We start from the raw sequence: 15268 nt of genomic DNA on the forward strand, positions 1-15268 counted from the left end.
AAATGCATCAGTTGGGTATATGATAAATCTTGTTCTCCTTTAGCCCCAAGAATTATATTGAAAGATCTTTAGTAAATTTTCATGCTTGCTAATTTGAGGGTTAAATTGGGGAGACATTTATTCCTCTTAAATGTACTTCCACATAAAGGTACATTCAGAGCGCGTGTGTGCAAGTGCACACGTTCTGTTTTACTTAGGAGCGCTCCCCTCTTCCTGATGTGAGGTCAGGAGGGAGGCTACACATCTGTCCAGCAATGGTGAGATGCACGTGGAGACAGATGCAGGTGAGGCTGACAGGCCTGCAGGTTCAGCACAGACTCCTCCACTCGAGAAGGACCACGGTCCTGCAGTCAGAGTGGCGGCTGCTTGGCCATTAGGCAACGTCATGTGTAGCAGCAGCTTCCCGCCAGTGTGTTCTCCGAAGGGGGCAGAGCTCTGACCTACGGCTGGAAGAGAAATACCATTGTCTATTAATCCTACTGGAACTAAAGATGAATAGTGAAGCGGCCTTGATCTGACACTGAGTTTGACTTTGATAGCTCTTCACTTTAAAAGGTTCTTTTATATTTATGAAAAAAAGCATGACGTCAAGCCAAGGGGGAACATTTATATCAGTATTTAAGACCAAGCTTGTACTGCTTCCAGAAAAAATAACAACAACCCTTGTGTGAACGGGCTTTTACATGCATAACTAATTAGCTGAGGTTATTATAAGCAGGGCTGCTGTGACAGTTTCCGGCGGTGCCTCGGGACACCTTGTGTGTAGTGCCTTCTCTATGCCAGTCAGTCCGATCGGAACTGCAGAAAGTAGAGGGAGTGAATAGCTACCGTTTCTCGTTGGAGTGGGGCCACCTAACCGTTGTTATGCTGGAAATGCTAGAATATAATCACTATCAGGTGAGCTTCATTCTTCCTATTCAGTCTCTGAGATATAATGCAGTACATTGAGTAATTCGCCTTTTCACGTTATGCAATAGACACTATTTTCAATTGTAGAAATAATTGTAGTTTGGTGCTATTTATTGTAAGAAGTAATTCAATTTTATTTTTAAACAAAGTAAATATTAGCAGGCTTTCCCCCCAGTGCTTGGCTGTGCTTAGCTCATAAGAGTAAATTATGTTTATCAAGGGAAAGTGATTTTGAGTATCACTGATTTTAAAAAAAGCATTTTTAATTCTGTATTAATACATGTGAGAAATAAGAAAGGAGGACAAATATCCTGGTAACTTAATACTCATGTGTTTAAAAACACATATAAGTGTTAATGCTTTGAAAGAAGCTGCTTAATGGGCATTTGCTTTTTCGGTTGAGTTCACAATCTTAATTAAGATGTTGACTAATTGTGTCCAATAAAAGTGGAGGAATTAATCCACAACACCTGCTTTAATCATCAGAACATTTTTGTTTATTTTCAATAACCATTTTACAGGTGTTTCTTATGGAATTTAAACAAAACAAGAAGCTGTTCTGTTTGACAAGGAAAGTGAAATAAATTGAGTTATGCTGTGCTCCTTCTATTGTGTTGATCTTAATAAACCCATTCAGGTGTGTTGGGGAAATTTTTGCCATACAGTTAGTTGCATATTTTTAGTTCGACATGAGAAGAAGGGCCAAGTTTACAGAGATATACCACTCGTTCCCCGGGAAACAAAACAGGCAAAGTGTGAGCCCAAGTCCTAAGAGTGAGGCTTTGAATTCAGTGATATAAAAACCCATGAGCACAGCGCCTGGTATGCAACCGGGACTGGTCTTGATTCTGTCGGTGGATTGGCACGTCTCATGTCTGTGCCTGAAACAAGAGCTGTCCGAACTCACAAATAACAGCGCTGTCTTCTCTTCCCTCCGCGGCTATGTTCAGGTGCAGACCCACCTCGAAAACCCCACCAAGTACCACATACAGCAAGCCCAAAGGCAGCAGGTAAAGCAGTACCTTTCTACCACTTTAGCAAATAAACATGCCAACCAAGTCCTGAGCTTGCCATGTCCAAACCAGCCTGGCGATCATGTCATGCCACCAGTGCCGGGGAGCAGCGCACCCAACAGCCCCATGGCTATGCTCACACTTAACTCCAACTGTGAAAAAGAGGTAATTCATGTCTCTTCCCTCTCCTGTTTTCTTACACTAAATGACTGTCTGTTGGATATTGTTCCTGCACTTGACTGTGGACTGTGGTCTGTCGGCACGGCTGCATTCACCGGCCTTGTCCCAGGTTGCCCAGCGCCCAGCCCTTTGCAGCCTCGCTGCGTTTTGGGCGATGGCACAGGTGGAGACCTGGCCGCTCTCCCCCCTCCCCTCATTTCCGCTGCCTCTGCTCAGGGTTCTCTTCTCTTCAATGCCTTTCCATTTACAAAGCAATGAAAGTGCAGAGAGAGAGGAGAGGGAAGGTGGAAAAGGAAAAGCAAAAATAGACAAGGTGTGGGACAGGTGGTTTAGAAGTTCCGCTTGTATTTCTCTCTGGAAAAAAAAGTACAGAATGTGTGTGGATGGATTTGAATAATACAGCACACAAGACTCTAACAGAAAGGCAAGTGTTTAATTGCTGGATAAATTCCGTTTTATCACAAAAGCTGCTGCCCATCCAACCTGCTTTTGTAAAGGCTGATTGGAGACAAGACTCAGACACACCTGACGCTAATCGTGGCCTCAGAATTTGGTGCATAGAAATCTGAGAGGAAAGTTGTGATTTAATGTCTGTCATTTCCAAATTATGAGGTGATGAGCCTCATTTTAATGGAGTTTCATTGTACTCTGAAACTCCAAAGTGACTTTTATGAAGTTTGCTTGATTTTAATTTCTAAAGGAACCAAGTCTTTTCCCCTCTGCCCAAACCAACTGTCCTATTTTCTCTGCCCATATTTGTCATCTAACAGGCTGATTTGATGCAAGTTCTTTTTTCATTATTTCATTTCTTGCTCAGATTCACCTTTGTTTGAAAACTTAGTTCATCTTGTTGCTGCACAATCAGCCTCATGTGAACATGTGGTTGAAGGGTCATTTGCAAACCCAAGTCATGGGCTGATTTCGCTTGTGTTTTTGCAGGGATTTTATAAGTTTGAAGAACAAAACAGGGCGGAGAGTGAATGCCCAACAATGAACACACACTCCCGAGCATCCTGCATGCAGGTACTGAGGGGCTTGGGGCCCAGGATGGAACACTTGGGAATGAGGATTGGAATTTGTGGCTGATCACCCCATCCTGATGCTTAAGGGCCCCCCCAATTGATTTTTTTATTTGTTTGTTTATTTATGTATTACCCCTTTTATTTCAGTTTGAACTCATACCACTCCTACTCCATTATATTCCATTTTGTTTCACAACTCAGGGCATTCACACATGCTCTTATATTTTGCCAAGACTCCTTCTCTCTCTGGGTTGTACCAGATCCTTACTTATCCTTCAAGACACCCCCGCATGTCCATGTTTCTGAATGCTTCCCTGACCGCAGATGGAACCACTTCGCCTGTCATGCAGTCACTTCTCTAATTTCTACTCCTATTGGTCTGCTCTACAGGATACTAACAAGTGTTATTGCAAGTGGCAAAGGGGGTAGGGAATATGCTGTGGTCCAAAAAAGAATTTTATATAAATAAATACAATTATGCAGGGTTTTGTTTGTTTTTTCTTTAGTAATAGTGAGAGCCTTTTCAGTTCTCATGTTCACTGTGAGTCTTCAGAGTTGACTATATCATATACACAGTTTCCCATTTTTTACACAGTACTGCGTATCCCATGGGACTCAAATATCTACTAATTGTCGTTTGTGAAAACCGTTCGGCTATTTTACTTGTTATGATGACAAGTGCCCTAGAGCTCTGGGCTTCGTGAGGTCAGGGTCTGTACACTCTGTACCATTGGTTGTTACTCTTCCATTAGAAAAAGTGAATTTTCCTTTAGTCCTTTTACTGATTTAGTTTTAAAGATAAAAAGCTATAGATAGAGCATTTTCTTCATAGTGTCTCAAGATTAAATAATTACTACGGAGAGTAAACTTAAAATGCATTTTCCCTAAGTTGCTTTAAGTAATTAAATAGTGCTTATAATACATAAAGTTCAATAAACAAAATTAAAATGCTGTAATTCATTTAGATACCATCATCAGTGTACATTATGCAAATGTGTAGGGTAGCCATTTTGATAGGCTATTATTAGTAATAGGTTCATATGTTATCATATATTGTTTTGTAAAATGGAATCTCATGGAGCATATATTCTGAAACTATTAATTTAATAATATTTCATGGATATTTTCCCAAGTAATTAAAGGTTCTATGACAATCTACTTAATGGGTAGATAAATTATGCTACATTCATTTATTGATATAGTTATATATTTAAAATGTGTGTATAGATGTATAAGAGAAAGCAAGATAGTAAGCCACAAAAATTACTGCTTTTTTATGTTTTCTGTTATCAGCTTGCATTACTTTTTTCATAAAAGAAAAAATTATGTAAAAACTTTAGCACACCAGGTCCTCTAATTTTTATAGTGAAAACAAAATAAAAATTTACAAAGAAAGGGTTTTTTTAAGTCCCTTAGCCCATTTGCCTGTTCACTAGCATAATTAGAAAATTATCTCTTAAAAACAAATAAAACTGGTATACCTAGAGATGGAACCTAATAAACAGTATGCTGGCAATTATTCAAAACTGACTTCCAATCACTGTTCTCAGGAATTGTGAGCACTTTGCATGATTTATTCTGAAACCTTATAAGAATCCAATAAGGCAGTGAGCATTATTAACCCATTTTACAGATAGGCCCACTGAAGCATTAAAGATTGGGGGCTTTGCCTCCAGTACAGAAAGAGGGAGAACAAAAGTTCCAACAAGTCCCATGATACTGGAGCCTGTCCTGTTTAATTGGAAGTGGCAAAAAAAAAAAAAAAGGACCCACAGGAACATGTGCTTACGTCACATGTCCTGAGATTTCGTCATGTGCTTACGAAGGACTCTTAAGATCCAAGCCTGTGTGGCATGTGTGTGTGCACACACACACACTCAACTAGCCCATGTACATAAGGTGTTTGTGGAGAAATGTTTTCGCTGACTTGTCTTGCAGCTGCTGCGATGCGCACGTAATCGCTATTGTTTACCATCGCAGCTGGTGCTTTGATACTTTAGGAATAAAATTGTCCAGTGGGAATGTCAGCTCCAGGGCTGTGATGATAACCTCGTCCTGGGGAGTCCCCGGGGAGCACCGAGCACACGGCAGTTTTTCAAGAAGAAACTTACTTTACAAGTCACTGTGAGATCAGTGCAGGCTGCCAGGGCCGAGAGCCATGCCCCACGCCCTGACGGGAGCGAAGGGCTGGACTGCCCCCCATGTCTCCCTCCTCCAGGGAGGGCCTGGGAAGTGTAACACCACTGCAGTTGAGAGCCTGGGTTCAACCTGGGACACTGAGCCTTGCACGAGTGACTTGGGGTAGTTGCTTCTCGTTTATCCCACCTGGAAAACAACTGTAATAATAGCACCGTCCCCCTTTGGGCTCCTGTGGAAGGTAAATCTTAGCTAGTGAAAATCCCTGAGCACAGTGCCATCCCTGCCACCTGTGCGTGCTAATGGCCTTAGTCATGTTCACATTTTTGGAGAAAGAAGACAGTTCTTAGAATCTAAAGATTGTTATTGCTTTGGGTAAGAAAAGAGTTGGATCTCTTTTGGGGTTGCTTTGCATGGTTTTTGCTTACATCTCTCTCCCATTGCCCTTTTTCCTGCAGATGGATGATGTTATCGATGACATCATTAGCCTAGAATCAAGTTATAATGAAGAAATCCTGAGCTTGATGGATCCTGCCTTGCAAATGGCAAATACGGTATTGATGACTTTTCTTTAAGGAAAACCTTGGGCTATTTTCAGTGTTCTCTTCCTTTTCCAGAACTTTTAGTTTATCTTTGGAAGTTATTCATCAAGAAATGTATTAATAATAAAACAGAATTATCTCAGGATCACAAAGAAGTGACTGGGCATCAAAAGTTAGGTTTACAAAGCTCCACTTTCCTGGAGTCCAGGTCCACTCTCAGTGGGACGGCAGGCCTTCCTGTCCCCCTGGCATCCTTCTCCAGCTGAGCACACGCTGCCCCGGTGGTGGGCTGCTGCGCCCAGCAGGGTTCTAGCCTGAAGAAATAATGCAGTCTGTAAGGCAGCATCTTGCTATTCACAGGTGATAGGGGGACAGTCAGGTTACCATCAGCAGCAAAATTTATTTCTATTTTAGTAAATTTTTAAAAAGTAGAACTATTTGCTCTTATGTGTTACTGCTTCCTATAATTTGGAGCCCTACCTGTGTTGTTCATTGTATTTCGCTCCTTACATTTGTGTCTTATGTTACTCTTTGCCGGTCTCATTGCAGGAGTGTTTTGTCCTTGCAGTCATTCTGCGAGTTGTTAGTCATGTGGGGTTATCAGTGCTGCCGTCAGAGGGTTAGGAAGCGTGGCGTGGCCGTCAGGCTCCGCAGTAGTCTGTGTGTGCCCGGCCAGTCCTGTCGCTTTCCACGAGAGCAATGCCACGTGCTATCATAGTCCTCAATAACTAGCATACACGCGAACTTGCATAGGGGTGAAGGGAAGTCATTGGTTGAGGGGTGCAGTTTCAGATTTGCAAGATGAAAAAGCTCTGGAGATGTTTCACAACAATGTGAATATACTTAACGCCACTGAACTGTACACTTAAAAATGGTTAAAATGGTATATTTTATGTGATTTTTTTTTACTACAATAAACGAATTTTTACAAACTAAATTCCTATAATAAGTTCTCTTGGCCAGGGAGTATGATAACGTAATAATTTACGCCTACATTGCCAGTAAGCTACATTTTTATAGTTAGCATTTTCTTTTCTTTTCCATTAAGTTCATTTACCTGATGTCTGGAGGGGTGAGGGCACCCCTTGAAATCTCAAGCCTCTTCTAGGATCTTTAGTTTTTATCAACCCCTTCCCATTTAAATTCACCCCCTGATTTTGAAAGAACTAAACGTTCTGCCGTCCTGACAGATGTGTCCATGCAAACGCGCTGTCCTCTCTGAGCCCTCAGTTGGCTTCTGGGGACCCCTTCCCTTTCCAGCTTTGTGCCTCCTGTGAGGCAGACCACACCTGTCGGCAGGCAAAAGCCCAGGTGAGCTTGCCCTCGGGAATTTATAAATATACCCAAGGCCAGGGGTATATTTCTAGTGTTTTCCATGCCCAGCCGCATTAATCAGCATGCCCAGTCATCCCAAAAGAACTTTGGTGGTGAGGTGGTCCCTTTGCCAGTGGTGTCTAGTGGATATCTGGGCCCATTCAGGAGGACTGTAGAATTGATGTAGTTTAAAAATCATCATTGCTTTTGTTTTTCTCAACAAAAGGACATCTGAGCTACCCTTCTCTTGCACTGACCTTCTCTTGCATGTCCTCTGTGTCCCCAGCCAGGAAATCAGAATCCAGCTTCCAACGCCTCCAGGGAAGGAGATGCAGTAGCTCACAGGGAAGCAGTGATGCACAGTGGCTAGGAGCTGGAGGTTTCCATCAGGCCTGGGTTCCAATCCTAAGTCTGCCATTTAACCAGTGACCTTGCACATTACTTGGCTTCCCGAAGCCCTGCATTTCCCCATCTGTCAAATGGGGCTGGTAATTGCGTCCCCCTCACAGTGTGTTGTAGAGGCTTAAAACACAGACTCTGAGCCACACCTCTGCACTCAACACATACTCCCAAGCCAGTTGATTTCTCTGCCTCACTTTTCTAGTTCAGACAATGGGGATAAAAACAGAATCTAAACAGTAGAATCAAGAATTCATCTGCAAAAAAAAACATTTGAATAGCCCTGGCCCTGATATGCGCTCACTAAATGTTAGTTAAGCCTTTATTTTTAATAAATTTGGGTTTTGGTTATCAAAATTAAATAACAAAGCTACTACAACTTACTAACATTTTAATTTTTTCCACAGTGAAGTTTAAACAGTGTTTTTCATGTTAGGCATTTTTCCCTTTTATTTGATTCTTTGAAATCTTTGTTTCAAGTTATTAAAAAAACAAAGTGGAAGGAACACAGAGAGGAAACTGTCCTTAGGGAATTGGAGTCCAGAAACCACTCTTCTGAGAGCACAAGGGCCTCTTGTGGCATCAGAAACAAGGAATAGAAGTCCCAGTTTGCTGTGATAACAGTGCCCAATTGATACTCAGAGAAGGGAACTATCCAGAGGGAAATATTTTACAATGATCATTTACTTGGAAAAGTAATCATTTTTGGTGGATCAGAAAATTGAACAACTCGATCCAGACCAAGTTTGGGTCTCACCCCCAGGTGAGTCCACCTTCGGGTTTGCCGAGGGGCTGTGCTCCCCGCTGTCCCGGTGCCGGACTTGAGGTCTTGTCCACCAGGTGAAGGTGCTGGGCAGTCCAGCAGACACCCCTCCCTGGATTGGAAGATGCCTCTACTTCCTTAGCTCCAAAGCTTGGAGCTAATTTTGATGTTCACTGTGTTTATGGGGGAGTTTTTCTAATCCAGAAGGGGTACCACAGCATCCTTTCTTAAATATGCACGACTAGGAGACTAATTTTCAATTAGAAAGCCATGCCATTTTAATCAGCCTTCCTTTTAGTAGCTTCAACGAATGACAGCCATTAATACAAAGAGCAGACGCCACCATTTAGGGCAGGGCCTCTTGGCCTTGGCACTGTTAACATGTGAGGTGGATGATCCTGGGTTGTGGGCCGTCCTGTGGACTTCACAATGTGTAGCAGCACCCCTGGCTCCACCCATAGGTGTCAGTAGTACCCCCTCCCAGTTGTGACAGCCAACAATGTCTTTGACATTGACACATGTCCCTTGGAGGGAAAATCACTGGTTTGAGATACTGAGTGAGCATCTCAGCCCCACACTCCGATTCCTGTGTTTAGATGTGTGCTGCAGGCTGATGAATGGTCAGCCAATTGTTGGCAATTAACATGGCGCACAGTTTTCTGTATCAAAGCAAGTCATGCCCAAGGCAGGCTTGAACTGGTCTCTGACTCCTAAGCCAGGTGTAGAGTCGCCACATCATTACTTTGTGAGTTTGACTGTCCATACTTTGAATTGTTCTGGGCTTTGAATTATTTGAGGTCATTTGGAAATTAATTGAACACTGCAGCTTCCTATTAACATCAGCAGGTTGAGACTTCCCCCCCCCACACACACACACTGCTGCTAAGAACGTGGGACATGGGCCTCCTACTATGCAGGCAGCTAGAACTGTGGCTTTTCTCCTGTACAATCAGTAATATAACACACAAGAGCCTGTCTAGTTCTGTGCCTGGGCCAGACTAGCCCCCACAGAATTCAACTTTCCCCAGCAAAACACGCTGCCGGGTTCTGTGGCCAGCTCCTAATTGTGAGGATAGGAAAGGCCGCCAAAGCAGGAGGAGGGTTCTATGCTGTTTTTCTGATGGGAAGTAACGCTGTCTGACTCGGTGGGTAAGATGAGGCATCTCTGAAGATTTGAGGTCCTCTCCCTCCGGGACTCACTGCCAGTTCATGCCACTCCAGCCTCCAGTCCCGTCCTCGCTGGGTCTCCCCAGTCTGGCTCTGTCTCCCCACCCACCAGCTTGTCTACTTGCTTTTCCATCCCTTGTCCCCTCTGCCTCTGTGGCTCTCGTCCTATTTTCTACCCCACACTCCTTGTATCTGTCTGTCTTGTTCCAGTTTTTGATTCTTTCACCCTCTTGTCTCTCCCTCTTTCTGCGATTCTGCACTTAAATCTATGTACACCATCTTCCTTTAGAAAATGGTTAGGAAATATGTCCTTGCCCTGGAGAAGCTGTCAGTTAGGTGTCTCCCCAGATGAATTGGTGACAGGATTTTAAAATCCCTATCAATCATCATCATAACACAATTGCATGTTTTGCTTACAAGTTACATTTGAAAACATGATACATATGATTTATTTCCAGAGCTACGGGAATAGATATTTAGCTTATTTAGTTATTTAGCTTATTAATAGTTATTTAGCTCCAAAATGAATTTTGGAGTCATTTCCTTGGTTTAATAGTACCCAGTACTTCTCCTTGAATTTGAAATTTCAGGAAGCTGGGAGGAGTCTTTGTAATCCAGACAGTGACGAGATGTCATAGCAGCTCTATAATTTCAACTCCAACTCTATGGTATTGAGACATTGGAGTACCTTTTGCTCTGCTGTGTTAAGCTGGACAAGAATAAAACTGAACACACACAAGGCAAGGTTGACCCTAAGAAGGTGACCTAATTAAAATGAAACAATTTTGTGAAATGATAGCTAATAATCAGTCACCTTTTTATCACTTTCTTAGTTAGAGGGCCTTGAAATGTGGTCCAGGAGCTTTTTACATGATCCCATTGCATCGTTTATATGCCTCAGGGATGGGATAGAGGTGTTGTCCTTCAAAAAGGAGCAACAGCCTAGTAGAAAAGAGACAGCCCTGCTCTGCTGGTCGAGTCTCATCCCCCACCCACCGTAGCAGAGCTAGCGCCGCATTACCCTTAGGAAGGATCTTACTGTGTGCAGGCCCTCCCCCTCTCTTGAGCTTGGAGTTTAGTTCACAGAGTATTTGTTTAGAAGCCATGAAAGGAATGGATGGCTGGTGGCTGCCCATGAGGGGAAACACATTTGATTCTATCTTTACTTTGTGCGATATTTGCATCTGTATGTCAGTGGCTATTTGAGAGAAGAAAGGTAGAATATGCAGTACAATTCTACTCAATACCTCTTGGTCACTAAACTTTTTAATCATGTTTGAATGCTGTCTAAGTTTACAGCTCAGGTATGTAATCAAGGAAGGGCAGGGCTGAGGGAGGCAAAGCCTCACCAGGTAGTAGTAGCTACCGGAATTGAATTGGGTGAAAATGGGAAGTTTCACTTAACTATCCCTGTAGTTAATCCTTAGAATTTTATCTCAGGGAGTGGGAAAAGCACAATGTCTTGGACCTCTTATGTCTACAAAAATGGGCCCATCAAGCTCCTCCCATGAACTAGTTACAGGAAAATGTATATACAACAAAAGGACGCCAGTGTTGGGGAAAAATATTTTTACTACTTTAAAATATTCAATTCAGAGCTAGAGAAAACTGCTTTTAACCTATCTTAAGAAAGCTAAATACTTCCTTTTCTCTCTTTTTTTTTAAGTACATTTTTTTACTTTTATTAAAGTCTGTGAGCTCCCTCTAGTGGCTTTGTGAAAGGTTTCAGTTTCAAGAAAAAAGCTTTTCATTAGCAATAAGGAAATCATTTCTTTTCCAATAAGTAAATGCTTTTCATTGCTTTTCAGAGAGAGAGAGAGAGAGAGAGAGAGAGAGAGAGTGTTGGCTTTGGTGAAAATCCCGACTGAGTGAGAAAGGCATGCCATATAGAACCCTATTTTACAGCAACAGCCAGCACCCGCACTGGCCCTGAGCTGTGCGCCGGGCATCCTCTGCCAGCCGGGCCTGTGCTGCTTGTGGGTGTGAGTCTGTGTCCCTTCCTCTTGCAAGGGGAACTAGCCAAGGAAACACTGCACCTGTGAGTGAATGAAAAGGCAAACGAGTGAATGAAAAGGCAAACAGCTCGTGTTTTTTAATTTAAAAAATGACTTTTTACATCAAACCATTTATTTTAAATAAAGTTTAAAAAGGGTATGGGTTTTTTCTGAATAACTTAGGACTCGTTCAACAATTCATTTCCGTTATTGCTTTTCTCTCTCCAGTTACCTGTCTCCGGAAACCTGATTGACCTTTATGGCAATCAAGGACTGCCCCCCCCTGGCCTCACTGTCAGCAACTCCTGTCCAGCCAACCTTCCCAACATAAAAAGGGAGCTCACAGGTAAACACCTAGCAAATGTGCTGCTTACTAGGGATTTTCTGTTAATTTTCTGATGCATAAAGTAATCAAAATAGTGACCTCCAGTCTGTTTCCAAATCACAGACATACTTTTAAAATCTATGCAGCAGGTAAAACTTAAAGCAATATTTTAAGATGGAGGACTTTACCTGAAAATCCTCGTGTCCGGTACTTCTTGAGATACTGGGAGTCTGGGCTGCCTTTGCTCCCTGTACCACAGCTCTGCGGCAGCCCTCGTGTATCTGTGACTGCTGCCGCTCTGTTGGGGGGGGGGGGGGGGGGGGGAGCAGCAGACAGCACTGTAAATGCTTCTGTCCAGTCTGGTGTGTTTGTCACTTGCCAAGCCCCTGGAGGCATCTGAGGGCCCCTGTGTGAATTTTCCTGCCACAGACCCTTAAGCCCGCAGCTGGGATGGGGAAGCATATGTTTCTTACATCTTCAGATGCCTCCTATTATTTTTGCTGTATTAAGTGCAAAAGACGTATTACACAGAGTAAAAAATAAATTACAGAATGGAGTGATGGTATTGTTTGTTCTGAGGCAAGTGTGAAATTACCTATTTCTCCCTTTTGCTTAATGCTTTAGGGAAGGCATTCGGCCGTTAAAACGTGAGGCTATGGGCCTGGCATTCTACCATGCTGACTTGTATGGCCCTCACCCCACCCCCTGTTTCTATTTGGTCCTTGCATCCTGTGGTTTTGGGTGAACAGACTGAGAATATGGAATATAGATTTGGTGAAAAAATCCCTGTCCTATTGGTATCTTTAAAAACTACTTCAGAAAATTGTGGCAGGAGAAAAACATTTTTAAAAAATCACTGATTTGGGTTAAAAAAGATTACTAATTAATTAATACATTAGAAACCATCAAAGGACAACCAAGTAGTAAGTACCCTACAGGAAAGAAAAGTACCATGAGGTTTTAGTAAATATTGCTAAATAAGATCTTTATTAAATAATAAAATATAGTTAGAGCGACATGATTAAAATTCTTACTACTTGAGTTCGAAGTAGAGTTTGAATTATGTATATGATTGTTTCTTCAAAAACCTAGGAAAACCACAAAGGCAGGGGTGAGGAGTGGAAGAAGTGGGTGAAAGGGTATAAATGTATTAAATTTTTAAAAAGCAGATACAATGGATAGTATACTTCTAAAGTCACTTGCATCTAAAAGGGAGCCAATGGACAGGAGTTGGGGTGCTAGAGGGGCAGCATGCATGATGTCACCAAAGGCAAGCAGGCTTAGGAGTCAGCGATCTGACCTAATGGGTGGGAAGGGATGGTCTTTATTAAGACCAGTATTCCCACCTGTATTAGGTGGGAAAACACGAGGACAAAACCGTACAGTGATTTGAACAGAGGTTTAAAACATTCTTCAACCATGTACAGGCAATGAACTACTAAAAAAGGATGAATACTAATGAGTACCCAACCTTGAGAGGGAACCCTCCTCCCAGGGCCAGGGTCGGGGGACGTGGTCACAGCGCAAATGCACAGAAGCCCACTGGGCACCTTGACCAGAGCTGGCCCACAGCTGGTGAGTTGAAGTTGGCAGGCAGAGAACTGTGGGGTCCAGCTGGAACCCAGAAATAAAAGGAAACAAAACAAATTAAGATACTGAGGTGGAGGGGTATAAATAACAGCTGCCTATCCCCTCCATGTAAGGAACAAACCCTGAAAATATTGGGGCTGCCCTCCCCAGTTGCACTAATTCAGCTTGTGAATTATGGATATAAATGTATATAATGATATACATCTAACGACTCCGTGTGCATACCTGTGCTTCTCCAGCTGGAAGTTTTCAGGGCGTGTGTTATAAAGGCATCAAAGAAAGACTTCAAAGTTCTGTTGCCTGGAAAGCCGGTCTGACTCCTGAGGGAGGAATGTTAGGTTGTAGTGCTTGCTGCTTTTCTCCTCTGCGCCTGTCTGTTCCCAGTGCGCCCTGCACTGTGACCCGGCGACTGGTCTCTCACCATTTTGTAGAAGCCACGGATTTGCATTTCTTTGATATATATTTCAACTGAAAAAATGCAGACTTTTTAGTATTGTTTTGAGTCAGGTCAGATGAGTTTGCCTCCTGGAAAAGGGGCTGTTGTGTATTCACATTGTCGTGTGCCTTGACCAGTTCCAGTTTCTAATTACTTCATTCACGTGCACAGCGTGTATTTTCCCCACAGAGTCGGAAGCGAGAGCGTTGGCTAAAGAGAGACAAAAAAAGGACAATCACAACCTGAGTAAGTTGGTTTTGTTTGTCATAGTGGATGTTGGGACTGATGTTTGTCATATTGGATGTTGGAATTGATGTTCACTTTTTATCAAGTTTTTTCCCAGAAATTTTAGAGGGAAATTGACTTCTGTGATATTAAAGGTATATTTTATGGCAGAAATTATTTTTCAGAGAAACCAGCTATATATTTTCCCCAGATTTTATCTCAGATCAAATTGAAATTTTTCCAGTACCCTGAAGACTATTTTCCTTGTTTATAGTATTGGTTTTGTATGTGTGTGAGTGAGAGACACTTGATCCCCAACTACCCAATTATAAGTGTTGCTCACACTGGAACTTATTAACAATACAGGGTTATGGGAGCACCTTCTCCAGTGAGATTTGAAAGAAAAAAAAGAATCATCTGGGGGGTAGTCTATCTGTGGGTGAGGTAGCCTTCCAAATTTCTGACTTTACCTGTGACGTAAAAATATTTTAACATTTAAAATTATTTGTCTGTGTTTAATTTACTCTTGATCAAATGTTTAAGCTGTTCCTATAAAAATGTAAGATTTGTGTTTAATAAACAAGTAAAAGAGGCTGCATGGTAAAAAAACCAAAAGGACTGGGCCTGGAGGCAGGAAACAGTGTGCGTGTGAGTCAGTGTCTCATCCTGTGGCCTCCTGTGCTCTCTTTCCTACATTGATGTTTAAGAATATAAGTTACGTATGATGCTCTGTCCTTATAGAAATGAGAGAATAAAGCCAGAATTCTCCTGCGATCGTTGGGATAATCTTTCCTCTTCTCAATTTGCTGTTGGTCTTCTCGGCCTCTTTCCTTGTCTTTAAGAAACACCCAGAATAGGAAGCACTGCTCTATGATGAGGAAACACAGACGATGTCGTCTTGTCCACACCCTGCTGCTTGCTGTTTTCCTCAGCAGCATGTCCTGAAGACTTCCGCTGTTAATAACTGAGCCATTGCCTTTAAAGACTGTTGCTAAGTATTCCATACCTGGCCACCTGCTGCTAGGGCTGTTTCCACTGTGTCCTGTTGTAAACAGTGCCAGGTGGACATCTGTGCATGTGCCTCTCTGTTTGTTACCAAACAGAAGGAACCTGTGTTCCCCACTGCTAACCCCCAGCCCGGTGCTGGCAGAGCCACACCCTAAGTCCTGAGAACTGGGGGGAGACTGGCTGTTTTATCATGAATGATGCCACCCAGGAGAGCGGGCAGCTCATGCTCAGAGCCCGGACTCCCG

General features: G+C 42.7%; 1 protein-coding gene across 8 annotated transcripts in view; it reads left to right on the forward strand.

The window, feature by feature from the left end:
* Positions 1-15268, forward strand: part of MITF (melanocyte inducing transcription factor) — a 230883-nt gene that overhangs the window by 198755 nt on the left and 16860 nt on the right. For 3 of the 8 annotated variants that reach the window (XM_070391006.1, XM_070391007.1, XM_070391009.1), the window contains exons 3-7: positions 1860-2087; positions 3042-3125; positions 5719-5814; positions 11668-11785; positions 13980-14036. In XM_070391006.1, the coding sequence (XP_070247107.1) occupies positions 1860-2087; positions 3042-3125; positions 5719-5814; positions 11668-11785; positions 13980-14036 (583 nt within the window). Of the gene's footprint in view, positions 1-1859; positions 2088-3041; positions 3126-5718; positions 5815-11667; positions 11786-13961; positions 14037-15268 lie in introns of all 8 variants that reach the window. The other 5 variants (XM_070391004.1, XM_070391005.1, XM_070391010.1 and 2 more) reach the window with 4 other exon arrangements.

This window comes from Myotis yumanensis, unplaced genomic scaffold, assembly GCF_028538775.1.
Source record: "Myotis yumanensis isolate MYYU_CA2020_CCGP unplaced genomic scaffold, mMyoYum1.0.hap1 SCAF_14, whole genome shotgun sequence".
Classification (NCBI taxonomy): domain Eukaryota; kingdom Metazoa; phylum Chordata; class Mammalia; order Chiroptera; family Vespertilionidae; genus Myotis; species Myotis yumanensis.